This window comes from Pelecanus crispus, chromosome 5 (genome assembly GCF_030463565.1).
Source record: "Pelecanus crispus isolate bPelCri1 chromosome 5, bPelCri1.pri, whole genome shotgun sequence".
NCBI classification, from domain to species: domain Eukaryota; kingdom Metazoa; phylum Chordata; class Aves; order Pelecaniformes; family Pelecanidae; genus Pelecanus; species Pelecanus crispus.
This window is the reverse complement of record NC_134647.1, coordinates 18,603,144-18,630,835: the sequence shown is the minus strand read 5'-3', so window position 1 is coordinate 18,630,835 and position 27,692 is coordinate 18,603,144. Positions and strand designations below refer to the sequence as shown.

Below are 27,692 nucleotides of genomic sequence, written 5' to 3'. Positions count from 1 at the left end.
AGCCCCAGTCTCCTCTGTCCCCTGGGGCCAGTTTGGCTGGGGTGGAGGAGGGTGGCCCAAGCAGGAGGTGCAGGTGACCCAGTGGTGGGGGGGGGGACAGGCGCGCAGTGGCGGGGGACGGCGCCTACCTGAAGTGGAGAGAAATGGAGGGTGCAAGTGGAGAAAGATGGAGCGTCGCGGGCTAAGAATTAAGAGCATCGATACCTGCGGGAGTGAGCACAAGGGCCTGGAGGATGTCGGAGAGGGAGACGATGCCCCGCGGGTACTGGTTCTCATCCACCAGAACCAGGCGATGGACCTGTGGGTGCAGGCAGAGCATCACAGGCAGGTCGGGCAGCGGGCAGGGGGGGCCGGCGCTGGCACGAGGTGCCCTGGCCACTCACCTGCTCCTTGGCGATGCGGTCGATGATGTCCTCCATGGTTTCGTGTGGGTAGCAGGTGAGGACTCCCTCCAGGCAGGTGGTGCGCTGCCGCAGCGCCTCCCGCACGCTGATGTCCAGGTTGTTGTAGGTCTTCTGGGCTGCCAGGTGCTGCGGGAGAGGTGGCCCCGCTCAGCACTCCAACATGTCCTCTCACCCCGTTGTGCTGGCACCGAGGGGGACACCGAGCCCTGATGACACGCAGGGCAGATCTGCACTGGCACATGCATCGGTGCACGTGGGGCAGGTTTTCAGGGGTGCAGGCATGTGTGAGTGTCCCACCAGCAGCGTGCAAGGGGCTGCATTCATGCCCAGGCATGCAAGCGCACAGGGTACTCACAATGACGTCAAACCGGGAGTAGAGGCCGACCACTTGCCCTGCAAGGAGAGACAGTGCAGGGGCTGGGGAGGGGGCCCTGAGGACCACCTGCTGTGCTCCCCCTGCAACCCAAGAGCCAGGCTGGTGGGAAGGGAGATTTTTGGGTGGGGATGGGGCCAGAGCTGCCGGCAGAGGGAGATGGGAGGGGGTCATAGAATCATAGAATCGTTTAGGTTGGAAAAGACCTTTAAGATCATCCAGTCCAACCATTAACCTACACTACCAAGTCTACTCTAAGCCAATCAAGGGTAGACTAGACTAAACCATGTCCCAAAGTGCCACATCTACCCGTTTTTTGAACACTTCCAGGGATGGTGACTCCACCACCTCTCTGGGCAGCCTGTTCCAATTCTTGACCACCCTTTCAGTAAAGAAATTTTTCCTAATTTCCAACGTAAACCTCCCCTGGCACAGCTTAAGCCCATTTCCTCTTGTCCTATCGCTAACTACATGGGAGAAGAGACCAACCCCTCCCCAGGTACCAGCATCATTGATGACGGGCAGGGCAGAGACGCGGCGGTCCACGAAGATCTCCAGGGCGGTATAGACAGGGGCGGTCTCAGGCACGACAGCCACGTCGCGGAAGGTGCCAATGCACAGTTCCTGCACTGTTTTCTTCAGGAAGCGTGGCTTGGGGATGGTGGAGCCCTGCAGTGGGGCGGGGCAGGGCTGGGCTGGCACCTACACACACCCGGACACCCTTGCCTGTGCCCTTCCACAACCGTCCGGAGTGTGCACACACAGCCGCAGTACTCACAAAGATGTGGAGGAACTTGAGGATGCGCTTATGCGTCAGGATGTGCAGGACATTGCCCGAGACAGGCTCGATGACAGGAAGGCGGTGGATCTTGTGCTTGATCAAGGAGTAGACAGCGTCAAAGAGGCTGCAGGTGACAGGGACACCGTGGGGGGAGGATAGGGCTACTTCCCGAACACCACCCCATCGGGCATGCTCTCCCCCAGCGAGCAGGCGCTCACCTATTGCTCGGAGAGATGTAGACCAGTGGCTTGAAGGAGCCCTGCAGGTACACCTCTGCCAAGGGAGAGAGGTGGGAGAAGGGGTCCCTCAACCCCCTCACGCAGCCCCGCACCCCCGGAGCCCACCTCCATGCCCTGCGCGACATCCCCAGCCCAGCCACCCCCATCACCCCGACTTTTTACCTCGCCAGGTCTCAATCTTGTGCTCCTCCACCTCGTAGATCTGAACCTGAGGGCAGGGGGGATGCCCTGGTCACAGTGGCCCCACAGAGGACTGAGGGGGCTCTGGGGCACTGCCCCCTTCCCTGGGCATCCCACCCCATCGCCCTGAGCGCAGGGATCACATCTTGTGTGCCGGGCAGAGGGGCACCAAGTGGACGCTGGGCTGGCCCAGAGCATTCCCCAGTCATGGTCTAGTGATGAAGAGGGGACCGGGAGAGGTGGGAACAGCCCCTCCCTGCCCCATGCCTGCCCCAGCCCCCGTGCCCTCCCAGCCACACTCACCAGGGGCGAGCGGTAGTAGCGGTGGAGGATGTTGATGAAGTCAGTGATGGTGAGCATCCCTGCAGACACGTGTGGCTGGCAGCGCTGCCCGCACCCCTCGCTGCCAGGCAGGGGAAGGGGCCAGGCGGCACTGCCAGCACTCACCCACAAAGCTCTGCGTCTTGCTGTCCCAGAGCGGGGCGGCACGCACCCCGTTGGCCACCAGCGCCACGAAGGCTTTCTTGATCTGCCAGCAGAATGGGAAGGGGGTCAGGGGGTCTCCAAGGCCGCTCCCCACCTTCCCGTCCCTGCCGATCACCCGCTTTGTCACCTCCAAGGAGATGTCAAAGACAACAAGCTTGCAGCTGGTGGGGACGGCATCGTAGCAGCAGTGGCTCCTCATGAAGTGCATGTAGACCTCAGCGTCGGGGCTCTGAAACTCACTCTCCGGGCCCAGCCCCAGCACCTCGTTGCCCAGTGTGAAGGTGACGGGCCTTGGGCTCCTCCGCCTGTCCTCTTCCTCTTCTTCCTCCTCCTCTTCTTCCTCTTCCTCCTCCTCCCCCTCCTGCCTGGGGCACAGGGCCTCCAGGAACCCTGTGGGCAAACCCGCCCCAGCCCTGGCCGGTGAGCTGAGCTGCCAGGTCTCAGCACCCTCCTGCCTGGGGGGAGTGGGGGGATGCTGCAGGAGGGGTGCTCCCCACAGACCCCCCCATTCCCCACTCCACAGGGGCAGCACACAGCAGCACTGCGGCTCTCCAGCCTGGGGGCAGCGGGAGCCGCTGGGAAGGAGCTGAGGAGTGAGGCGAGGAGGGGTATGGGCAGAGGACCGACACGTTCATTGCATGAGTGAGCCAGCCCCCCCTCCTGCGCTGCCTGCTACCTACCTTCCTCCTCGGGGCGGGCAGCGGCATCCGGCAGCGCCACCTGAGGGGGCACACGGCGGGGGGGGGTCAGCAGGAGCCAGCCCGGCCTCTCCCCCACCCATGGGTGCTGCCTGCACCCACACGGCTGCCCCCCACCCCAAGCCGGGCAGAGGGGACCGTCCTTTCAGGGTGGGGATGCGGGCTGGGCTTAGCCCCCAGCCCCCGCGGGGAGCCCCCCGCCCGCCCCGGACCCCCGGAGCCTGCTGCTCCCGTCCTGCTGCTCCCGTGGTGGCTCCGGCCCAGGACTCCCAGCTTGTGCCCCGACTCCGGGGGGGGCAGCGGGGGCCGCCGGGCCAGGGCAGGGGATGGCAGGACCCCCCGGCTCCTCTCGCCGCTGTCGGAGCCCAGCGCGTCCCGCAGCGGCTCCGCGCCCGTCCGCTCCCTTCCCCGACCCCAAGGTGTAAATCCCGGTCCGGCTTCCTCCCGTGCCGGGAGCGCCGCCAGCCCCACCTGCCCCCCGGGGTCCAGGTCCGCCCCCGGGAGTCCCCACAATAACAAGGGGGGCAGCCCCAGGCAGGAGGGAGGCGAGCAGGGCCGGCCGGCTGACCCCGTGCCCCCCGGTCCCCAGGAGACCCTACCATAACAAAAGTGGCACGCGCGGCGGGAAGAGCAGCCCCGCAGCACAAACCCGCTGGCAGAGCCAGTGTTTTCGAGCCACCCTACAATAACACAGGCGCAAGGACTGCCCCCCCAGGGAGCCCAGAGCCAACCCCGGGAAGGAGGCGACCCTACGCCCACGTCCCCCAACCCTTCCCAGGGGGCTGGGGCAGCCGGGGCAGGCAGGCGGGCCGGGCTGCGCTCCGCGTCCTTGTCCCCACGGCTGCCTGGCTGTGGGAAGGGGGTGGCCAGCCCCCCACGCCCCCCCCGGGGGTGGCTCGGCCCCAAGCGGGGGGCTGTCGGGCCGGGCCCCCCACCCACCCCGGCGGTACCTGGGGCGCGGCGGGGCCGGGGAGTCGCTCCATGCTGACTGCGGGGCAGCGCGGCTATTCTGGGCCCGCGGCTGGCAGGGGCCTGGCAGATAGGGTGTCAGCGAGCAATGCCAGCCATGCCCCCGCCACCGCCGCGGGGGGGGCAGCGGGACGGGGACAGCACCGCCACCGCCGTGCAGCGCCCGCAGGCGCCGCGCCAGCCCGCGACCCCGCAGCCCCGGGCCGGAGGGGACGGCCGCGGCCCCGGGGGACGCGAGGGAGGGGGTGATGGAGAGGTGGCTGGGGACAGAAAGCCCTGTCCCCCACCCCGCGGGCCCCCGGCCTGCAGAGGCGGTGCTCAGCGCCTGGCAGGATGCGGCCCTGCCCGCCCAGGTGCTGCCCCCACGCCGTCCTGCAGCAGGAGCGGGCGGGGGGCACAGCATCCCCCCGCTGCCCCCGGGATGCTGGGCGGGGGGCTGGATCCCGCCCCGGGCTGGGCAGCAGCCGGAGCAGCTGGCGACCCTTTCCCACCTGCCTGCCCCTGCCCGGGGTCCTGCGGCCGCTCGGTCACCCCCGGCCACCCCGGGTCTCACGGCGGGGGCAGCCCGGAACCTCCTTCCTCGCCCGCGGGGCCACCCCCTCCCGCCCGCCCTCCGCTCGCTGCCGGCTCCATTTCTATTTCAGGAAGGTTCAAATAACCCCTTGGCCGGCTGCCGTGGCGGCCCGGGGAGCAGCCGTGGGCGAGCGGGCTGGTAGCTGCTGGGCCGCGGGGACCAAGTGGCTCTGGCTGACTCCCGGGGGACAGCTGGAGCCTGGCCCGTGGTGGGGTGCAAGGGGAGCAAAGCCCCCGTCCCCTGGTGCCACCCCAGGGCAGGGGGGGAAGAGGAGGGGTGAGGCAGGGAGCTCAGCGCTGGGGCCAGGCCAGCAGGGCCGGGGTGAGACGAGGCCACAGCGGCTGCCCGGGTCGCCGGTGGCCCTCGTCCCGCAGCGGTGCGGGGGGTGGGATGGGGCTGGGCAGCCTGGCTCCGGCCTGGCCACCGCCGGGTGCTGGCAGCAGGGAAGGGAGCAAGCATCTCCACTTTCGGCGGCTATTTTCAGGTGCTGGAGAGAAGCCGAGGAGCGACGAGATTGTCACCAAGGAGACCGGAGAAACAGGGCCCAGCTCCAGGCCGCGGGGGGCTGCGAGGAGGGAAGGGTTTCCTGCGAGCCCCAGAGCCCGGGTCTCACCCCCTCCCCTGGCCCCCAGCAACCCGCCCAAGGGCCCAGCATCCCCCTGCCAGGCTTGGGGGTCAAAAGGAAAAGGGACAAGGGACAGCTCAGGGCACCCAACCCTTCCTTCCCCTGCTGCAGGGCTGGGCTGCTCTGTCCCCCTTGGTTAATCATCTGTGGGAGAGATCCCAGGACATAAGGCAGACCCCAGACCCCAGCAGCTACGCTGGAAGCTGCTCCCCCATGCAGGGGGGCACGCTTACCCGCCACGGGGCAGCAGGAACAACCCCCAGCTCTGGGAGGGACAGAGGAACCATGGGGTGGTGGCACAAACCCTACCTGCACCAGAGCCAGGCAGACTGCAGGGAGAGCTGAGCCACCCCATGGACCCGAACGGGCCAGGAAAATGGAGGCAGATGGAGGCCAGGAGAGCAGCTGAGTGTTAAAACTTTTATAGAAATCCTTGAGAAACAAAGGGAAAATAGAGAGCAGAGCCCAGGAGAAGAGCACCAGCCTGCAGTCCCCACACACACATTGCAGGTCACTCGCAAGAGCCTCGAGCCTCGAGAGGACGCTCCCTCGCTGGCAGCCCGACTGTCCCCCCGACTGTCCCCACGACAAACCAGAGCCACGCTGGTACCCACGGTGCCCCCTCGAGCGGTGCAAGCCCAAGGTTTCCCCAGGCCCCGAGGCTGGGGGAGGGCAAGATGTTGGCACAGGCGTTCAGAAAGGTTGAAACAAATTGGTTGAAAGTGCCGAGCCCTGCTCCTTCCAGAGAAGCAGGGCGCTGGCTCGGGACTTTTCTCCATGGCACAGGCTGCAGGAGCAGACTCGGCTCCCAGCAGCTCAGGATAAGTGCACAGAGACACAGGCAAGCAAGGGCTCAGCCCATGCTTGTCGGGGACAGGAAGGCCAGGCTAAACTCCAAGCTCAGCCAGCTCCCACGCAGCAAAGAAACCACCACCACCACAGCAGGCTTGAAGAACAGCCTAGGACAAAGGCCAGACAAACTCAACTTCCCCAGGCTTTGCCATTTGTTCTAAAAACAGAAGTTACACAGCTCTCTCCTTCGTCCAGTACAACATCCCTTTCTAAAAACAGCCCCACAGGCAAGCGTGCAGTGCAGGGGGCTCCCACAGCCCTTGCTCTCTGGAGCCAGCTCCTGTCTCTTCCTTTGAGGTAGGTTGAGGTGTCCCCGGGGAGGGACGGCAGCTGCCTGGTCACATCACCAGGGCGGTGTCCGAGAGGCAGCCAGCAGGTTTCTGGTCGGCTCCAGCAGTGCACTTGTTGAGAGGTAAGCCCTGAGTAGGGCTGAGCTCCAGGCACCTCGTGAGATCTTCATCGGCTGAAGGGAGGAGCATGCTGCCGGAGAAAGGAGACCCCGTGCTGCTTAGGGACAGTGAGAGAGGATCAAAAGGGCCATGGTGCAACATTCACCTGTGGTAGCACCATACGCAGGCTCAGAGGCGAGGCTGCCGGGCTCACCTGCTCCATCCCCCACCCTGGGCAGCACCAGTCACCCCAACAGATATCCAAGACACTGATGGGACTTTAGGGTCACAGCTTGATCTCCTTCACTGCACACAAACCCAACTCCATCCTGGCCTGGGCACAGGAGCAGGGATGTCCTTTCCCTTAACATCAGAGACCAGGGCTGTGCCTGCCCTCCACTTCGGCTCACCCAGATGAACCCCCGTCCTCCACCTCTCTGCAGGAGGCTGTCGGGGCCAGTAGCACCCATTTTGCAGCCCAACCTGACTCAGGGAAGCTGGCAGAGTGCAGCAGACCCAGAGGTCTCGCTGCTCCCCCAGCCCCACGCTGTGGCTGAGACCCTCTGCTCACTGCTGGCCGCATCAGAGCCCACAGAAGCAGTGCAGGTCCCTACGGGGAACATCTTGTCAGCGTGTCCTGACCATGACAACCCCAAACATCATCCAGTCTGGCTGTTCTGGGCCTCACTCCCATCTAAGCTGGGTGTACAGTGCCAAGGAGACATGCCCAGTCGCGTAGACATCATGCCAGCCCCACCAGTTGGCTCTCCAGAGAGTAGAGGCTGGCTTCAGAGCCTGGAAGCCAACCTGTTCCTCTGCCCTTAAACAAAGCTGCTTTCCCTGCTGCCAGTTCTGTCTCAGGACACCAGTCTTAAAGCCACGCTATGAACATCACGCACGTCACGGCCAGTGCAAACTCACCCCAGTCTGCTCAGTTCCAGTTTGCTGAAGCCATTTGATTGAACACTGCTCTTCTGGAGGAAGAAAGACTTTGGCAACGACCACTGCAGGAGGAGAGAAAGACAACCAAACAGCTATGTAAGTTGTGGCAAAAATCGCTCAAGCCTGCTGGGCTCTGCTGTAGGCTGCCCTAGTGCGCTTCAGCTTGAACTGCCTCACACTGCTGTGCATCGTCACTGCCACCAGACTGTTCCCAGAATAGCAAACAGAGCAGTCTTTGCTCTCTGCTTAATGAATCCCTCTGCTGTAAGTGGGAGCAGAGCATCTTGAGGTCAAAAGAGTGGGTTTCTTTCACTGGATCAGCCTGCTGTAAGGCACAGGAGCGACAGACGGAGATGGCTCCCTCACGGACAGGAATAAAGGGCAGGCCAGGTGCCAAATATGTAGGGCTGTGCCCAGTGCACCCAAGCGTATTCAGATGCAAAGTACTTGCAGATCTGATATATTGGGTGGGCTTCATGTTGCTGGGAGATAGAGAAGCGTGGGTTTTTCCAGACTCCTGGAGGCCATGGCAGAGAGGGAAGAGGGCAAACAGGTAGGGCAGGAGCCACAGGAAGCAGAACAAGCAGGCTCTCTGCCCAACTCTGCCCAGGCAAACAACCACCTCTCCCTAAGTTTACCCACAGCCATACGCACCATTGGGGCCAAATCCATCCCTGCCCCAGTGTGGTACCCTTTGACGCACGAGTTCTTCAGCAGCTCCAGACCTGGGAAGTGACAGAAAAGACAAGAAGCGAGAATGAACGACCGAGTTTGCAGAGAGTTAAGCCTTCCAGCTTGGGGCACGCAAATATGCTGCATGGAGTGAACTGACTGTGAAGTACATGCTACGCAATAACTACTTGAACACATGCCTGAGCCCCAGCAAACGGGGTAAACCAAGGGCGTTCACCCTTTGTACGAGCAAACACTAGCAAACACCAGCACGTGGGCTGCCGCAGTGCCTGCCTTCCTCCCAGGGAGCCAGACGCACCGTGCAGCAGGCTCAGCTAAGCAGGGAAACTGGGGCAACACGGGATTTGCCAAATTAGACCAGACTGGCTGTCCCCCTGAGCCCGGTGCCTGCCAACAGCAGCACCTGATTTGGGCTGCACCGGTGAAAGTTCCTACAGTGCAAATGTAGAGCAGCTTTGCTGTCACCAGCCCCTTTCCCAGAGTAGGGCAGCTTGGGCAACCTCCTCCTTGCACAGCACCGATCAGCTGCAGCATCCCAGCGTGTTGTCTCCTCCCTGCACAGACCCATCCAGAGCTCGATGTGGGCTGAGACCTGGTCTCCATCCCTGGCAGAGGGCGAGGCTGGCATGGACCAAGCTCACCGGCGGTGTGACTGGAAGGCACCGTTCCTTCAGACACACACAAGATGTGCTGCTCCAGGGCACAGGGGGGTCACCTTGAAGCAGAGCCATGTGTCCGACTGCACTTCCTCCAAGGCCTCCTCCTGCTAGCTGTCCCTGCTACAGCCAAGCTCCCTGCTCTCTACTAATCCAGAGATCTTGAGAAATCCAGGACTGCTCCCTTCCCATTTTCTGTTTTAAGAACCTTAGAGCCACAGCACAAGCTAAGGTGCCTTAAGATTTAAGAACCAGCAGAGCAATGGCCAGGAACTCGATGCTGTCCAGCTGGGGTTACTGTGGTTTGCTACATGATACCAGTCCTGGCTATAGGAGGAATCCTTGCTGCCCAAACTCTGCTCCTCAGTGACCTTTCAGCAAGCCCCAGGACTTTGGGAAAAAACCCCACGTGTTGGGGGCTGAGGGGAGCAGGGCAGCTCGGCAGCCCTGCCCCAGCTCTGTGCACCAGCCCGGGCTTTCCACCTGTCTGGCCAGGGAGAGAGGAGGGCTGTGTGGAACATACGTCAATGGGAAGGGGCCAGGGAGGTTGGGTTTTGATCAGAGGTGAAGAGCAATGAGGGGGTGGAGCAAATCTGCTCGCTGGGCTGCTTCAGAGAAGCTGGAGCACTGAACCACCACCCTGACTGGAGCGGCAAAGTTCAGGGCAGCACTTCAGTGCAGACGATGACAGGATCTTTCTTCCAGCTGACAGGAGAGCATCCAGCAAAGGTATTAGCGAAGCAAAGGATGACACATGCTGACAGCGCAGCTGGAAAGGGCTATGAGGTTACTGTTTCTCTGTGAAAGACTGTTACCAACCCTTTTGACATTTGCTTTAACACCAGTGAAAAGTGACAAAAGCTTTTTTTTTTTCTCTGCATGACAGCCAGGCTAGGAGCACACATACAATTGCCTCAGTAGAGGGTTGGCTCCTGCAGAAGCCTCTCCGGGTAGATCAGATGCTGGATGGAGAGCCCTGAGCCACAGCTGCTTTCTTTTTTATGTTCTCTAACCCCTCACACTAGACCTCACTGGTTCTGTCTCCTAAATAGCCTTTACTGCTGCCCTGATAGAGACAGCCCTGGGTGAGAAGGAATTGGTCCAGCCCAGCTATGCCTCATTAAAGGATGTTTTTTATTAAAATACGGAGTTGTGTCCTGAAAAGGTGGAAATGATAGCTAGATTTCTAATGTTTAGGAAAAATTCTTCTGTGTGCATGCTGACAGTTTTTCATCAATTAGAAAGCAGCAGGAGACCAGGGAATAGGCCCAATTTTTCCTTCACTGCACAGATCACCTGTAAGGAGCAAAGCCCAGTGACTCCAGCTGTTTCTCCCTCAAAAGAGGGCAGAGAAATGCAATAAGAGGCCAGAGCTACAGGTTGAAGGCAGAATCCCAGCCCACTTCAGCCCCAGGGCACCTAGAAGTGCTGGTGCTGTGTTACCAAAGCAGTCAGCATGTCTGATCAACTCTGAATAAGCTTTTTATGATATTTGAAGAAGTCTGGGAGGGTAAGGCATTTCCTACAGCTAGTGTGCAGGCAGGCAGTGCCCCCTCAACACGCATAGCTCAGAAGTCTCCCACGAGCGCCAGCAGGCAGCCTGCCTGACTCAGGTGACTGTGCCAGGCTCTCAGATGGCAGTTACCTTTGTGTTTATTCAAGTAGTATTTGAGCTCCCACTGGGTCACCAGGATATTGAAGTAACGAGGCTGCTCGAAGAAGCGCAGGTACCGCATGGAGATGTGGGTGGGGAACACCCGCTCGAACTGCCCGCGCCGGGAATACTCGTCCTCTGTCTCCACCAGGATACGAATATCATCTGGGGTCAGGATGTCCAAGATAGAAGAATAAAAATCCTGCAGACAAGAGCAACCCAGGGTCAGGGAGAACTGAACATTTTGTCAGACCCCCTTCTCACCTCCCCACTCCTCAAAACCTCTCAGGCAGAGGTGTCCATGTGTCTGAGATCTTTGGGACACAGACCAAATGGAAAATGAAGAAATCTAGGCTCAGTGGTGACATCAACACTGCACAGAGCTGAGGAGATTCATAGTTCTGCAGCCCAGCCTCTCTTACAGACACTGCCAGGTGGCACACAAGGCAAGCGTCCCTGCTAACCTGCATGGGGTCAGCAGGCAAAGGCTATGAGAGCTGTGCAGAGACACGAGGAGGAACAGGCAGTGCTCAGACCCTGTTTGGGGACTGGTGGGTAATGTGCCCCTCAGCATGTGCCTATTTTAATATAAAGATGAGCCAGTGCAGCGGTGGCTTAAGCAAAACCAATTTATTTGTGTCTCGTAACCCACCGGAGCCCAAGTGCTCCCCATCATCTGGCTGTCCCCACAGAGGGGTGCAATCTGGAGAGGGACAAGGGACAGACATGTGGGACTGGTTGGGACAGTGGTTTGGCAGGATGGCACAAGTATCAAAGGAGATTGTGTCATACCTGGTCAGGTATCTTCTGCGTCAAGTAATAGGCCTTCTTCATCTTCTCTGCTATGGAATGCTCAGATGCGGGCTTGGGCTTCTCCTTCAAAGCACTGCCCAGACTGAGGACACAAGAAGAGGCAGTAGAGCATTTAAGTGGAGAAAATGGGGTCCTGTCATGGACAGAGATGCTCCCAGAAGCTTCTGAGAGAGCAGTGACACACTCAGGAAGATGCTGTGGGGGAGAGAACGCTTTCTCCAAGGATTTCACTAGTTCTGAGATCAATGATGCACCCACAGCCTTGTGCATCAGTACGGGACTCAGGAAGGATGCGGGCAGGGGAACAGGGAGTGCCCTGCCAGCTCCTCGCTAAGGCATTTCGGTGTTCCTTCATCTGAAAGGTGAACCATCACCTCGCATCCACATAGGATGCAAGAGGGCCAAAGACACACCGTGACCCGATTCATGGCACTTGAAGCCTGGTGGGATCTCATGTTTACATCCTGCTTGGGATGCAGCTTCCTAAGTGTAACAACAGAGCTAGGGGTACAAGTACTCAGTACTGATACTGTGCAAAGAAGGAGAGAACTCTTAGATCAAAACCTTCTTCCTGCAACATCCAAGACTCTCAAGACTTGAATTCAGCTCCAGCTCCACATGCCATGGGAAATCCTGGCCCTTTGTACAATCTGACCAGCAACCATCTAAACTATTCTAAGCACCCAACTAAACCATTTGGGGATGCCAGAGTCTGGGAGATACATGTCCAACACCTTTTAACACTTACATCAACGCAACTAATTTGTTCTGCTGCTGCAAAAATAATTAGTTGTGTGCAGATCCAAACAGGGAGAGCAGAGCCTCGAGGCTGCGCTGCATGGTGCTTGGGGAACATACAGACCTACTGGCATTATGCCCATACACAAAAACCCCCTTCATAGCCTTCCCAAGGCAGGAGATATGGTTAAGCAAGCTTGCCGCTGGATGCAGGAACTCTGGTAATGCATCATCTGAACCATGTTAAGGATCCGCTTAATCCCCTGCAGGTCCCTCCGAGGACACCTGCCCTTCAGCACCTCCGTCGCAAGCCGTAAACGAGCGTGTGATCAAAGCGCCGCAGATGAGCTGGCGAGAGCTCCCCAGCTGGAACGGGCCCGCACTCCAAGCCTCTCCCTTTGCTGAAGGCACAGGACACGCAGAGGGCAAGAGTCCCATCTTTCGGCGTGCCCATACATCACCGCATGCTGGTGCTCATCCCAGCAAGCTGCTCCTTCAGTGACATACAGCCAGCAGGCACTCTGCTGCAGGGAACAGGACTGGTTCCCCCCCACCATCAGGTCTGACACCATTATAAGCACAAGCTGTGGTGAAACACAGAAGGAGCAGGGGCCTGGGTGGACACATGCCCAGGAATTAGCCTTATGCAAGGAACAGCCATGTTAGCTGCAAGGGAAGACTGCGCACACCCCTACCCATAGGTCTACAGCCTCTGACACCTTCAGTCCTGCCTAAAGAACAGATCACTCCAGCCTTTGCAAAATAACAGGTGCTCCTCTTGCTCAAGGCAGCAGCACGTCAGCCCTGGGGTAGAGGGTAAGTGGATCCAGCCCCAACACAGCCAGACAGCCCTCCAAGCAAGCGGAGAGACAGCGTGGCTCAGCATCACGTTCGTTCTGGCAGGGGGAAGGAGGAGAGAGCATGACTCGACTAACTGCAGAGCAAGCACAAATTACACTGGCCTCACTTCCAACTATGGACCTGTGGAGAGGGCATAAATCCTTATGCCTTGAAGAGGCTGCAGGAACCAGATACCCAGGCAATGATGCAAGTCCCTCAGACCTGTAGCTGAAGGACCAGCAAGCACAGGCTCTCAACAGCATAGAAAGCAGTGTTTGCTGGGCTGCAAGCAGCCCCCAGATGAAATCCCCCAAGAGAAAAGCCTGCCTCTCTGACAGAGAAGGGGGCTGACCTGCAGGTAGAGCCACTTCTTGTCTGTGGCCTTGAGGCCACGCTGTCTGGACTGGGCAGAACGAAGCCGGCGATGTTGAGGAGGTCCCGGATCATCTGGCCCTTGATGCTCACGTCCAGTGGGGAGTTGGAGTGGAGGCTGTGGGGAAGAAGCATTGCAGCAGTCTGAGTGCTAGAATGGAGGTGCTGAGCTCCACAGCCCCGAGATCACTCCCTGGGTTAATACCAACTGGGATACAAAACCCAGCCTGTCCTTTGTCTCATCACAGACGCCTCGAGACATTGAGGGAACAATCCTGACAACAGCTCTTTGAATGGGGGCTCCCAGCAGAAATGGTTAATTTCTCCACCTCTTCCCAGATTTGCTGGAAACCTGCAAATCCATCCCCAGAGCCCCGTCTGGGATCATGGCTCGGTCCAGCTCATGCCCACCCACTCTCGCAGGCAGAAGAGGCCACGCTCTGCACTGCAGCTCCCAGCCCTGCCTGCACAGCCGACACCACACAGCCGGGTGCCGTCAGCAAGCAAGGAACAGTGCACAAGGAAGTGGAACCGCTGATCACTTCTGCCCACGCAAAGAAGAAATCTGTGCCGTCAACTGTTCCCTACATGACACATCCCTCCTTGGCCTTCCTTTTTTAACATACTTTTTTTTTTTAACATACTCTTCCCTGGCTCTAGCTGGAGCATGCCCAGAGAAGCTTTCTGAGCTGCGGATGGATGTTGCTTTTACAGACAGGGAGGACTTTGATTCCTGCAATCTGGAGAGGGAAACTTCAAAACCCACAGTCTTTCAGCACAGGGTGCAGGGGACATCACGAGCCAGATTCACTTTGTGGTAAAAGAAAGGCCATTATACACTCTGCTGTGGCTCAGAATCTGCTTTACCTCGGGGAAATGTTGACCTCTAAGATCCAGGGCTTGAGGTTTTCATCCAGCATGATATCAAACCCAAACAGCTCATGGCAACAATACGGCCGCCGCACATACATCTTCACCAGGCTGTTCACGTAGGGCTCAGATCTGCAAGCCAAGGAAAAAACGCTTGTTTCCAACAGTCAGACAGCAGAGCTCTGGCTGTTCACAGCACGCGCTGCCGGTTCTGACAGCGTATGCAGCCACATGGTGCGGGAGCGGGTGGGCTGAGAGACTGCTGCACTGAGTATGGATCCAGCATTGCATCCTGAGCACGCCTGCTCTGTCAGGCAGGATCCACCTCTGAACACAAGATCCATCCTGCACCAGGGCACCTTTCTTCTCAGGCACCCTGGCCAAGCAGAGGAGTGGGTGGCAAGCTGGGTGGAGTGTCAGGTACACCACACGCTCTTGGCCTCCCCCCTGCACTGCAGGCAGACCCAGGAAATGTAAGGTCTATTTACCCATTGCAGCTACTGCAGCATGAGCATAAGTAACAGGATGAAAGGAAGGATTCGGAGAGAAATACTGAAGCCAACAGCAGTTGTAGCATTTAGATTAAGAGCAAAAGGACCAGGCTGAGAGAGGACTGGAGAGCCAGAGGGGCCACGGTGCACCCCACAGCCAGGCACAGAGCAAGGGGGGCCAGGACTCACGCAATTATGGTTTTGATAACGATGTCCTTAATCTTCTCCCAGATGGCCTCACTATTAACTCCCTTCTGGGTCAGGTAACTCCAGAGAGCTTTGAGTGCCCTGGGAGAGAGAGAAAACAAAGGAAGTAGCTCTGTAGCCTCTTGCTGCCCAGCCCTGTGAGGGGAGTGAAAGGAGCAGAGGGGAGTCTTGACAAAGCTCTTCCCTAGCACAGCCATCCTTTTGCCATCCCCAAACCCCTCAGCTCCTGGTTGCTGCCCTCTCCAGCTTGGCCCCTGGTCTTGTAGGCCCAAGCTACTAGGAACATAAATCTGTCATAGACTTGTCCCAGCACTGGAGTAATAGGTCCCAAATTAGCACATGAGCAAGGTATGTCAGGCCCAGATCTTCTCTTCCCTCCCCCTCCGTGTCCTCAGCAAACCTCCCCTTCCTGCAGGCCTTCCCCCGCAACACTGCAAAGCGGCTCAGCAGGAATCCAGCAAGACCCCCATAAATCTTTTAGCTAGAGCCATTTCACTGAGGCTTCGGGGGTGGAGAAGAATCTTTGAAAAATGTGGAGAACAAGATGGTGGGGTGAGTCTCTCTGCTTTTACAGGAGTTTCCCACACCACACTGAGTGCTGCAAGCTACCCTGACACTGAGCCAAGGATGCTCAGACATTGCTCAAGTGAGACCATGTGGCTAATGGCCAGGAATCCAAAGGTCACACTTCCTGCATACGAGATGGAGTGGGTTACAGCCACTCTCATCTTTAACGTGGGAGCAGCCAGCTTGCACTTGCATGTGGCGGTACCAGAAACCCACACAATCCCACCCCCATGGGATTTCAACTGCTGGGGGACAGCAGACCCTTCTCAAAGTCCCAGCGGAGGAACAGACCACTGAGCAGCAGGTCCAGGTCTGAGAAAGCAATTCTACCACAGCAAACCACCTTCTGCAGCTCCCTTTGAAGTAAAGTAGCCCTGCCCAGGCCAATGAATTGAGAACTCTATCCTGCACTATTTTTAAGAGTTCAAACACCGCTGTGGAATCAGAGACAAGTGCCTGGGGCCTTGGATCAGTCCACCCATGGGACAGCAAGGAACAGCAACTCCTGCAAGACACAGCCCTCCTCCCAAAAGCTATTCACACCGAGCAGCACATACATTATCAGTTTTGCACCAGGACTGTCCCTTTCTCTGCCTCCACAGGGAAGTCAAGAGCGAGATGGGCAGAAGCTCCCAACTTAAGCATCACAATTACCCATTCAAGTTCTAACAGCAGAAGATCAGATTCTGCTTTAACCACATCCCATTGCCCCCACAGTGGGGCAAGGGGATGAATGAGCACAGATGAGAGCAGTGTTGGAAGCAGGGAATGGCACAGACACAGGCAGGATGAACAGCAACCACAGCCCAAGCAGCAGAGGACAGGATGAGCCACAAGCCAGGGAGACCATCCAGATTCCATCACCACTAACCCATGCTAAAATCACTCTGCTCCTCCAGTTTCCCCAATGTCCTGGTTTCGGCTGGGATAGTTAATTTTCTTCCTAGTAGTTGGCATAGTGCTGTGTTTTGGATTTAGTAGGAGAAGAATGTTGACAACACACTGATGTTTTTAGTTGTTGCTAAGTACTGCTTATGCTAGTCCAGGACTTTTCAGCTTCCCATGCTCTGCCAGGGGCACAAGAAACTGGGAGGGGGCACAGCCAGAATAGTTGATCCAAACTGACCAAAGGGCTATTCCATACCATATGACGTCATGCTCAGTATATAAACTGGGGGAGGTTGGCCAGGGAGCAGCGATCGCTGCTCGGGAGCTGTCTGGGTATCGGTCGGCGGGTGGTGAGCAATTGCATTGTGCATCACCTGCTTTGTATATTGTTATTATTATTATTATATTGTTATTATTATCATTACTATTTTACTTTATTTCAATTATTAAACTGTTCTTATCTCAACCCAGGAGTGTTTCTCACTCTTACTCCTCTGATTCTCTCCCCCATTCCATCGGGGTAGCGGGAGTGAGAGAGCGCCTGCGTGGTGTTTAGTTGCTGGCTGGGGCTAAACCACGACACCCAAGCAGGAGCAGATGATACAGGAAGCACCTTCAAGTTTTGGGTAGGAATACTGAAAAAAGGCTGACATAAGAGGGATAGAAAGAACTGCCCTGTGCCCTAAAAGCAGCACCCACCATTTGTGTCCTTGACAAGCAGTCTCATCTGAGTTGGACTTGTATTCCATGTTTTTCTTGTTCACGCTGTAGTTGGTCAAGTGCACAAACTTGTTGCTGAGGCTCTTCATTGAGGAGGAGTACCTGAAGGAGGCAATAGGAGCACAAGCAGTCTGAGCTCGAACTGTCTGCTCATGGCACAGGCAGAAACTCTGTTCTCATCTCAGACCACTCTTGGCCACCCACCAGCCCTGCTGCCTCCCTTCCCCAGGCTGTCTGGAGCTCTCTGTCCCCACAGGCCCAGAGCTGATGGCACAAAGCATGAGACACAGAGCAGGCTGCCTTGGGGCAGTGGGATGCAATCCCACCCTTGCAGCATGTCCTTAAGAAGAGCATCGGTGAGCAAAAGCACTGACAGAACAGCAGCAGTCTGAGCCAATATAGTTAAAACTGGAAGAAACATCTCAGTTTCTGGTATGCCAGCTCTTATGCAGTATGAAGCACAGACAGCATATTTCAAGAACTGCTTTACACTAAGCTGATCTTGCCTTGGGAAAGCTGGATGAACAAAGTATCCTCTCACATTCCCTTTCAAATACTGTCACCTGCAGCGACCCTGTATGTTTCCAGACTGTTTCTTAAGCAAGCAAACTACAGCTTTAAGCATCACCATCTATGGGATGACTCCCTCTTGCCCCAGCCAAGGTAGATACCACAGCCACACATGCCTCAGCACTGAGGCAGCCCCCCAGCACCACTTTCCCACACAACCTACTTGCAGCTAGCAAAGCGAACCAATCCGTCTTTGAACAGGTAGACCCTGAGGGGATCATAGCAAGTGACATAAACGTAGATCCTCAGGTCGAACTTCTTCCCGCCAATGAGGTAGGGTTTGTGCAGATATCTGCAGAGGGAAGCAAGCACCGGTGGAGCGTTATGATTCCATGTGCAGGAACATCTCTAGCCCCCACCTCAGAAGGCTTGGCAAAACCAGGGATCAATGCAGAAGCCCTTTTGTACAGCATTTCCAAGTTAAGTGCATTACAGTCAAAATGAGAGACAAAAAAGCACTCCCATGCATGGGGAGATCCTGCAGCACACGAGCAGTATTCCTTTCTGCTCGGTTCCATTTTGAAGAGATTTTTGCTGGCTCTGAGGCACCACAGCTTTTCCACACCCACAAGACTGATCACAATATTCAGGAACATCCAAGACATGCAGTGGGCCACAGATGGTTTGGTTCAGTGAACAGAAACAGTTGGAAATTTTCATCCAAATCATTTGACTATTCACCCCAGAAGTTCATGATTTTCCATAGGAAAGCTTATCACTTTGCATGGGAAGCGGACAGTGGGAAAAGGCAAGCCAACACAGCAGTTCCCTGTCTGCCAAACACCAGACAGTTTTCCTGCCCTCACAAGGGCCTTCTCAGAAAGCAACCTCAAACCAAGAAGAGCTATTCCATTTTTCTGCAGAAGGGGAAGGAGATTCTGAAAATCCTGCTATTTCAAGAAAACTCTTTGACCAACATCCACACACACAGAGGCTCTTACTGACCCATTCTAACTTGGATAAGAGCAAATCTTTGACAATTGCCAACTCTTCCCTGGGACTTCTCCCACTGTGCTTGTGGGCACTGGATAAGGTTTGTTTGCCTCCAAAGATGCCAAACCCCAGAGTACAAAACAGTGGTAGCAGGATCACAGCAGAGCTGAAGCTGATTGCCTGCCAGACCGAAGCTCCAGAAGGCCTGTGGAGCCAGTTTGTATCCGAGACCTCAAAAATCTGTGCAGAGACAGCAAAGCTCCAGTAAGCCCAGCTGCAGCTGACAGAGCCAGACTTTGAGCAGCAGCATTACACCCTGGCAGTCAAGAAGTTTCCAGAAGATGCAAATCAGGTGCTTCTGCTCTGCCACACAGTGGCAGCGGCCCAGACCTGGCCAGAGAGACTAGACAGTAGGAGGTCCCAGGCTGTGTGTCAGCCTTGCTTTCCTTCACTCACCTCTGTACCAGCAGCGGTCTCCTTTTGGGGAGCTGGCTCCATTTGTGGATGACCTGGATACCAATGCCTCTTGCTGATGCTGGCTGCAAAACACAAACAAGAAGGGATCAGATCTTCTCCCTGCAGCTACAATGGGACAGAGAACTGAGCTCTGCTTTGCACTTACTGGTTTCACGATCCATTTCTGGCGGCTAGCTCCTTCTTCCCATGCTTTCCTGAGTAATTTGATGTCCTGGGGCAGGATGAAGGACTGGGGAAAGAAGTTAAACTCCTTCTTCCCACAGCGAGCCTGCATCTTCAACAGGTTGCGCCACAGACGGTCCTTTCTCCCAATTTGAAATGAACCGGGGAAGTGGTTTAGCTGGAAAGGAACCCAGATGCTGTGAGATCTCCCTGCTTCCCCACCTCCCTGCCCACCCCTTGCTGCTCCTTGGCCAGAGGACACATCCTTTCTGAACACACTGCAGGGTAATGCTCTTTGCTCTCCTCCCAGGATTGCACCAAGACAGGACCCACCTGCTCCTGAAGCTTTGCAGGGACAAACACCCACACGGTGACCCACACCAGCTACAAAGCCAGCAGCTGCCACCTCATCCCTTCCGACATCTGAGCAAGCAGGGCACTAATCCTCAGCCTTTGAGCTTCGTCTGGCAGTATCCTCCACCCCAGTGGTTTCCCACTTGCTTCTAAACTGCATGCCAGAGTCCTGCCCATGCAACACAAGCCCTGGGGACAGAAAGACGCCACAGCAGGACAAGAATAGGGCTGGAGGCTGCTAGCTTCCAAACCTGGATGCTGCCTCAAGACTGTGCGGTTTGGAGCATCACGGCTCTCCAGAACAAGCATGTATGTGTGACAGACATCAAACCTCTGGTCCTTCGCATGTTCCCCAAGCCACGGGCCACTCCTGACCCTCTTGTGATCTGAGTTAGGTACAGCCCCTCTGGCTGCGCCAGCAGGGAGGGCACTGGCCATACTGCTCTGTTCTGCCAGAGGAAGGACTGCTTTAAGCAACAATGACTGGATTTAGACAAGCTCACAAGTGAACATGGCTTGGCTACAGCCTCAGTCTGTACAAGAGCCATCCTCACAGTGAGGACGCTCACCCAGCTGTCCCTGTCTCTTGGGCTCATCTGCCAGCACAGGAATGCCAGCTGCCACACTCTGGAAGGGACACTGCAGGGACAGCCTGCACAGCAAACACCTGGCCCTGAAAAGAGGGACACTCAAACTGCTCCCAGCATGCTCTCCATGCATGTGAAGGAGGTCAGCCCAAAACATCCCCTACCTTCTGGTGCTCCCTGATGGTTCTGAAGCTGGGGGATTTCATGTGGTGGCCCCAGCAACCCAGCCAGTCATTGCTTTCTGCAGGAAAAACAGAAAAGTCCATGACCAAGTACCCTGACACCCACAATGCCCTCACAACCCACCAGCACCCCATCTCCTGGGGCTAGCAGAAGTGTGCCAGGGATGCTGCACAGCAATTAGTACAAAGTACTCATACTGACTACTGCGAAGCTGCCAAACCAAGGGCTGTGAGTGGGATCCAGTTAACCAGGTAGGTCATATCCTTGCAAACATGATTGTTGCAGGGATCTGGGCAAACACAGGGTCAAAGGAATGGCTTTAATCCCCCAGCACCCTGACTTCCCTGCTTTACAGCAGGTGAATGAAGCAGTTGGCTACTCAGCACTGCACCGCAGAGGGACATACAGGATTGCAAGACCTCCTAGGTCTTGCTCTGCCCTGCGTGTCCCATTATAGCCCCAAAATGGTCTGCGCAGAGGTCTCCTGATACACGCAGGAGCCCCGTAAGCACTGCTGGGAGATCACACTCCAGGGTATGGATCATAGCTGCAAATGCTCAGTGCTTCTCAGTGCTCCCCAGCCCCAGCCCTCTCCTACACATCTCTTCCGTGACAAGATCCCAACCCTGAGAACTCTCTGACTATGTTCAGAGAGGATGGCTTCTTCCTCAGCACATGGGGACAACAGACAGTGGTGCTGGGGTTGGCACCGGATGACTGCCAGCCTCCTTAGAGTGGCAGCACCATCTAGAGGCACAGCTCAAACAAGCCAGAGCACAGTTCTGCTGCCCCACATGCTGCCTCAGCTCCTGACAGCCCAGGAGTAAGTCCTTGTGGTCCATGCCAGGGACAAGCCAAGAGGGAGATCAGGCCCTGCCATGACCCACAGAGCTTGGATATTGCGGGTCAGACAGGCAGAAACGGGAACCCAGCATCCTGCAGTGCCAAGCCTGTATTGCTCCTGCTCTGCTCTTTGCAGGCAGTCTGCCTTCTCGTGCTCATGGGCTGGAGGACATGATGTGTCAGATGCTGCCAGCCTCCCACAACTTACTTTTGCTGACTCTGAAGTGGGACCTGCCGATGGTTTGCTTCACTATGTTTGGCGTGACTGTGCACATTTTCCATCGCAGCAGTTTTCTCTGCTCCCAAGGCAGCTTTTCCACTAGGAAGGCAAAAAGATAGGGACAGAAGGAAAACAAACACAATACCCAGATTTTCTACAGCTGCACCCAAGGAAATCCTTATGGTTTGCTGCACAGGCACCAGGCCTGCAGAGGAGGGTGCACAGCCCCCTTCGCAGAACTAGCATGGAGCAGAAGACTCCATGGCTGGGCAAGATCCAGGATGCTGGAACATTTGGTGGCAGCCTGACTCGTGCTCCAGGCTGTGGGAGCCTGGAGCTCCACTTTACTCTGGCCCTTTGGATCTCACGTCATTTTACTCCAGCCCTTTGGATCTCACAGCAGTGCTGGGTCTCATCACAGGAAGGGTGAAGGGGAGACGCTGCCAGCCAGCTCCTTGCTGTGTGCTGGCACTGCTGCTTGCTAATAATGAGCTGGCCACTCTCACCCTGCACAGCAACAGACCCCGGCTCACCTCTCTCATCCCGAGTACTAAAGTAGATGGTTGGAGGCACATTAGGGAATAAACTGCAGACAAGAGCTGGTTTGAGCACTTTCTCCTGAGCCTCAGCAGGCTGGGCCAGGCACTCAATGCAGTTCCTAGGAGAGATGAAGCAGTAGGTGGTTGGCTAAAGGTGAAAAGTAGCACAGGGAGGAAGGGGGAAGCCAGAAGGAGCCTCAATCCTGGTATTGGGAATTTGCATCATTGCAATGTGATGCAAGCAATGGGTGCTAAGGTCAGTAACCCAATCTGCAGTGACGAAGGAGCAAGCTTGCAATGAATGCACATGCCAAGTACTATAACCCTGCGGGTTTTGTGTTTTGCCAGGGCAAGGGGTGGAGTTTGTTACATGACAAACTCTATAGCCTAGTCCACAGGAACAAGGGGTGGAGGTTGTAATGCATGTATGATTCAGCTGTTGTAACCCTCTTGGTTTTGGTGTGTTGCAGAGAAGAAGGCTGGAATTTTACTGACTGTATGTACACCTTCTTACCACAGCAATCCCTAACACCTGGGAGGAAGGGTAGGATTTATAATATATCTATTAAGGTTGTAATGACACTGAAAGTAGAGTTTATAATGAACATATATTCAGCTAAATGCCTCTGCAGCCAGTGGAAGAAACCACACCAGAGAAATCCACTAAGGAACAAAAAGCAGCAAAAGAAAAGGAACTACAACACATTGACCCCAATCTCCCAGGTCACCCCTTGCCTTGCTGGAGGGACTGAGTGTAGCCTGCAGTGAGTGGGTCGAAGACCAGGACGGTGGAAAAAGAGGTGTTTTCCCTAGGTCCTGGTATATATGGTTTTTTTTTTTTTCAATACTAGAATCAGTAATTAGAAGATGGTTAATTGGCAATAAATTATATTGATTAACATTCCCTGGCACAAAACTGATTTTGCCCACAACAGACCGAAGGCAGGAGACAGCTGCAAAGGCTTCGAGGCCAGCCCAGCGCACCGCCTGCACAGAGAAGTGGCCAACATCCCTCCCTCCCCGCTGCAGGAGGCATTTGGCCCAAGCGCTGCTTCCCCCCATCTGCCCCAAGAGGCCAACCAGCCACATCCTGCCAGAAACAGCTGCTGGCCCAATTTATGTCACCTCTGCAGGACTTTCACAACCACGTGTGCACACCTAGAGCCCTGCAGCACACTGAGATTCAACACTGGCTTGCAGGAAGCTTCGTCATCTCCCAGGTGAGTTATGGCATGATGGCAGCAAGTTGTCGGGCAGACTGCAAAGCCCAAGGCAGCCCTGGTGCAAGGGGCAGCACAGCTGCAAGGACCAGCTCCTGCTGCTGGATGGGCAAGGACAGGTCCCACAAAGGTCTGCCAGGAGTCACGGAGGCAGGGCTTAGATGACCACAGGCTGACCAATCCTCCCCAGAAAAACCTCCTTCCAAAAGCTAAAGAAAAACTCAGGCTCCGGGACTTGTTTCTAGGATGCAATGCTGAGACTCAAGACTCCAAGGAGGTTTTGCAGTCTCTGGACCAGGATGCCTCCATTCTGCTTCATCTGCAAGGCAGCAACACTGCAAGAGCACAATTTAATCCAGTAAACCTAACCCAGCAACTGGCAGTGGCAGTGAAATTAAGACCCCTGTTTTGCTGTGGTGGATGCACCCTCAGCACTTTGCAGGCTGCTGTCTGTAGCAAGAGAGGTAGCTTTGGTCTGTAGGGTAGCAAGGAAGCTCATTTTAGTTGGGCAGCCTGTTGCTACCTTCACTCCATTCCCCTACATGCTACAGCTCTCCTCTGTCACCAGGGAGGGCAAAGATGGACACGTTTGGACAAAGATGCCAAGTTCAATGCACTGTTTACAGCTACTAACCTGGATACAAGAGCCACAGAGCCACTGGATGACACACCAGCGACAGAGGAAGCATCCGAGTCACCTGCAGGAGGAGACAGACTCAAGTTTTGTCTCCGTGGGGAGCAAATGCACACAGAGTTAGGAAGGGAAGACAGAAAAAAAATGCTCCAGGGGACAGACCCTTCCCAGCTGCCCTGAATCCTTGGATCCTGGGTTTTGCCCACTAATTGGTGGCATAAAAGGCAGGGCAGGGGGTGGAGCTGACAGCCCTGCACAGAGAGGAGATGGGGAAGATTTGGAGCAGGTCAGTGGTGAACCCAAGCCTGCTCCCCAGAGGAACCCATGCGGCTCCTCCTTGCTGCTACATTGCTTTTGGGTTCAGCACAATCTCTAGATCATCCTGAAATGACAGCATGAATGTAAGACAGGAGGGCAGCTGTGCTCACCCCCAGCTCCCAGACAGCCCCTACACTCCCCACCTCGAGGCATGGAGCACAGCCCTCCCCAGGGAACCAGCACTCACTGTCCTCGTCCTCTTCCTGACTGCAGCTCTCATCCAGCCCATCAGGAAGTTCTTCTTCCACTTCATCCTGGGAATGGCTTGGCTCCAGCGGCAACTGCTCAGCAGTGACACTGAGACAAAGGACATCACATCAGAAGGCACCTGCTTTCTGGGCCCAAAAGACCCAGAAGCCCACAAGGCAGCATGAGATAACGTGGGTGGTGGGGTGACAGCACTGCCTTCCCTTGTGCTGACGTACAAGCACTCATCCCAAGCTAGCAAGATGGAGAGGCCCCAGGGCACCCTGAGAGGGAACGTTTTCCAGAGCAGCCAGAAAGAAAGAGGCACAAGGACACCCTCTCCCAGCAGGAGAGCAGGAGCAGAAACTCCATGTCCTTGTGCCCTCCCTGTCCCGCATCAGGTCCGTGTTCCTTTAGGAATCTGTGTCTCTGCCCAAGAAAACCTTGCTGGACCTGGCTCAACAGCAGGCTTTACCCAACACATGTGCAGAGCCTGCCACAGCAGGCAGGGCCCCATGACTGTGCGGGGAGTGAGCTAGAAATGCCACACAGCAATTCCACGCTGTGGCTGAAGGAGAAGGTGGAAGGGCTCGGAGCCATCCCAAGTGCCTGCATCAAGCTGGGCACAGCAGGAAGGCTCTCCCCACACCAGGATGCCACAGATGGGTTTTGCTCAGGGACACAGCCCATGGTTATCCTTATGGCCACCCCCGTAGTCCCCACAGTGCGTCCTCTCCCAACACACATGGATGCAATGGCCTGGCCAGCCCAGCCCAGCCCATCCTGCCACGGCTCCTCCTCCTGGCTCTACTTACTCGAGCCTTCCCGGGGGCACAGCCTGGGCCCGTTTCTCCTCTTTTTCCAGTTGGATGGTGGACATCTGAGTTGCCACTTCGGAGACAGCAGCAAGGTGCGGAGGCTCTGCTCTTGCCACCTGGTCCCTGCCGCGCTGGCTCAGCATGCTCACAACCTGGCAGTCGGCGTTGCGGTCGGGAAAGCCAGCGCGCGAGGCCAAGAGATGGACACTGATACGCTTAGTGCAGACGACGGCACCATCGGTGCCTATAAGGCTCGAGTTACCGTTAAGGCAATGGCGACCCAGCTCCAAGTTCAGAGGAGCAATGGTTTCTTTCGGGGTGTGCTGCCCCCACCTGCTGTTCCAGTTGGACAGGCTCCCCACGTTCGTAAGGCCAGAGCTTTCGACTTTGCGTCCAAAGCCATTGCATGTGGCAGTCTGTCCGGCTAGCTGCTGCACAGCCTCTGTGAGGCTGACCTCCGGCTCCTTCTCTTTTAAGCTGTGCACTCTCCTCTCAGCATCCTCCTGCGAGCACCGGTCCTTCCTGAGGACCGCACTGCTGGGCACAAGGGTCAGGGAGGGGACCGTGGTTTGCTCCAACACAGGGTCGCTGCTTTGCACTGCTCCATTGACTAGGCTGCTGGGGAAGCTGTCTCCATCATCCCCAGAGGAGGGTCGCGAGGCAGCAGGGAAGCTGTGGGTGTTTTTCACCTTCTTGATCTCCAGTGACTGCAGCAAAGGCACTTTAGCACTGCTTGGCCGTAGGAAGGAGTTGTTATTGAGCACTGGTCTACAGGAGCTGGAAGCCTGCTGACCTGAGCTGAGGGCAGAGCCTTTGACCCCAGGCCCAGAGTGCTCCTCTGCCAGCGCAGGCAGCAGGCAGGGCTCCATCAGCAAGGAAGACATCACCCTTCCCGTGGCAGAGCCAGTGTCTGGAGGGCTTCGGAAAGGAAACCCGTAGGGCTTGGGTCTGAGGCAGGAGCGTCGGTAGAGCAGAGTGCTCCCGCCCAGGTCCAGGCAGGGCTGGGCTAAGGGCAGGCTCGGGAGGACGTCTTCAGCAGGGTGTGTGTGGCATAGTGACGGTGGGCACAAGAAGCAGGATTGCTGCAGAGGGATCCCTGAGGGCAGCCGGCTGCGATCCTGGAAAGCACTCACATACTTCTCTAAATTCCAGATGGGTTTCGCCTGCTGCTGAACAAGGTGCCAGGCCCGTTGTGGCTGAGCTTTCCCTGCCAGAAGGGTGCCTGACTCAAGCCCGACGCTCTTCTCCTGTTTGGGGCCCAGATTAGCACGTTCTGATCCTGCAGAGGCCATGTAGAGCCATAGCACATGAGGCACGAGCGAGTCAGTCATCTACAGCAGCATCTTTGCTGGCCTGAAACAAGACAACAGCATGAAAGGCACTGTTACCCCGGCAGGGCAAAGCACCCGGCCCAGTGCAACGGGAGGGGAGAAGGGTGAGCTGCTTTCCCTGCAGGATGAAAAACCATGTCCCCATCTGCTGAGCTCCCCGAGAGTCTCCTGGGACCAAGTCAAAGGAAGAGCTGGCATCTCACATGAAAACAGAGGCTGCAAAAGACAACTTAGAGAGGACCCTGGGAAAAGTGCCATCCGCAGGAAAGCTTGTACCCTGCAAACACGCAGGGGTGCCTGGCTGCCAGCCAGGGCCATGGGACAGCAGCCCCAGCACAGCAACCCTGGCTGCAAGGACAGGCCGCCTGCCCACCTGCCTTGGACCTGGCATGGCAGCCGGAGGGAGCCCAATCCCACAGGTCTGCATCTCCAAACTGCACCATGTGCTCCATCACCAGCTCTCCCAACTCCACCGCAAGACCCAAAACATCTGCTTCTTTTTCTTCTCCCCACTCCGTAAAGCTTCAGCTCCCAAGGTCACACAACTAGGTGAGAACCTCAACCCTCACTTTTAAAAGGAACAAGTTTCTCACTTTTTTAACCCCATGGAAAAGCTCAGCGAGGGCTGAGGGCACCCTGAGGAGCTCAGGACTGAGAAGGCAGCAATGCAGGGCTGTTCTAATATCAACAGCTTTGTTTCCAGCAGAGACTGTCAGTACCACACACACACACATTCCTCCCCATTGCAGTCCTATAGAAAAGCCTCTTGCAAGGAGCAACTGGCAGACCACAGAGCTGCAGACGTAGGTGTCCTGAATCCTGCTAAAATGAACTATTGCACCATGCCTGTAAGATCCTCTTGCCTGAGGAGAAGGGAAAGAGAAAACGAACCATGAGCCAGGTATTTGTCTTGCTTTAACACATGCCTGGAGGGCCCTTGGATACAGCCGCGATAGGAATTTGAATCCCAAGCAGGCTGGCTGGCTGGCTTGTTCTTCCACCTTCCAGCTCTCACAAGCTTGCATGTTTAAAAAAAGTAAAGTATAAAAAGAAGGGTAAGCAGAGCATCAACCATGACCCTCTTAGTTTTCTTGCAATACACATACATACTCCTTTCTCACCTGAAATTCAAGCCTCAGCTGCAGCAGTTAAAGTGTAGCTAGGAGACCCAAGGGTTGCTCTGTAGCACCATGACAGCAGCTCACACCCACCACAGCACTGGGTCAGACAGACCTACTCCCCGCACAGACCTGCACCCGCCAGACCTTCTCAACCCGTGAATCAAGCCCCAATCTC

General features: G+C 56.4%; 2 protein-coding genes across 3 annotated transcripts; both read right to left on the bottom strand.

Moving 5' to 3' along the window:
• Positions 1–181: 181 nt before the first annotated feature.
• On the bottom strand, positions 182–8,965 carry PRKAG3 (protein kinase AMP-activated non-catalytic subunit gamma 3). Of its 2 annotated transcripts, XM_075710043.1 has the most exons (12): positions 4,112–4,144; positions 3,144–3,183; positions 2,591–2,853; positions 2,425–2,506; positions 2,281–2,339; positions 1,960–2,005; positions 1,777–1,831; positions 1,556–1,682; positions 1,281–1,446; positions 760–797; positions 384–530; positions 182–298 (listed from the first exon to the last, which is right to left on the bottom strand). In XM_075710043.1, the coding sequence occupies exons 1-12, from the start codon at positions 4,142–4,144 to the stop codon at positions 182–184; spliced, it is 1,173 nt and encodes a 390-aa protein (XP_075566158.1). The 2 variants fall into 2 exon arrangements, with proteins under 2 accessions (XP_075566158.1, XP_075566159.1); XM_075710044.1 differs by lacking the exons at positions 3,144–3,183; positions 4,112–4,144 and adding an exon at positions 8,951–8,965 and having other exon boundaries at positions 2,591–2,692.
• Positions 6,472–26,396, bottom strand: TTLL4 (tubulin tyrosine ligase like 4). The gene is made up of 18 exons (XM_075710042.1): positions 25,063–26,396; positions 24,249–24,358; positions 23,744–23,807; positions 21,884–22,008; positions 21,339–21,449; positions 20,269–20,345; positions 19,147–19,341; positions 18,981–19,063; positions 17,755–17,883; positions 17,001–17,123; positions 14,829–14,927; positions 14,146–14,280; positions 13,259–13,396; positions 11,308–11,410; positions 10,507–10,717; positions 8,167–8,237; positions 7,492–7,574; positions 6,472–6,661 (listed from the first exon to the last, which is right to left on the bottom strand). Exons 1-18 carry the CDS (start codon positions 26,394–26,396, stop codon positions 6,520–6,522), a joined length of 3,333 nt encoding a protein of 1,110 aa, XP_075566157.1. The 3' UTR covers positions 6,472–6,519.
• Positions 26,397–27,692: the final 1,296 nt, after the last annotated feature.

Excerpts from the sequence above, each read along its gene's own strand:
- TTLL4 (XM_075710042.1), bottom strand. The coding sequence starts at position 26,396 with ATGACTGACTCGCTCGTGCCTCATGTGCTATGGCTCTACATGGCCTCT. Across the intron at positions 23,808-24,248 it reads TCAGGAAGAGGACGAGGACA|GTGACTCGGATGCTTCCTCT; the intron begins GTGAGTGCTGGT and ends CTCCTCCTGCAG. Across the intron at positions 17,884-18,980 it reads AGACCGCTGCTGGTACAGAG|ATATCTGCACAAACCCTACC; the intron begins GTGAGTGAAGGA and ends TTCCCTCTGCAG.
- PRKAG3 (XM_075710043.1), bottom strand. The coding sequence starts at position 4,144 with ATGGAGCGACTCCCCGGCCCCGCCGCGCCCCAG. Across the intron at positions 3,184-4,111 it reads CCGGCCCCGCCGCGCCCCAG|GTGGCGCTGCCGGATGCCGC; the intron begins GTACCGCCGGGG and ends GTGCCCCCTCAG. Across the intron at positions 2,854-3,143 it reads TGCCCGCCCCGAGGAGGAAG|GGTTCCTGGAGGCCCTGTGC; the intron begins GTAGGTAGCAGG and ends GTTTGCCCACAG.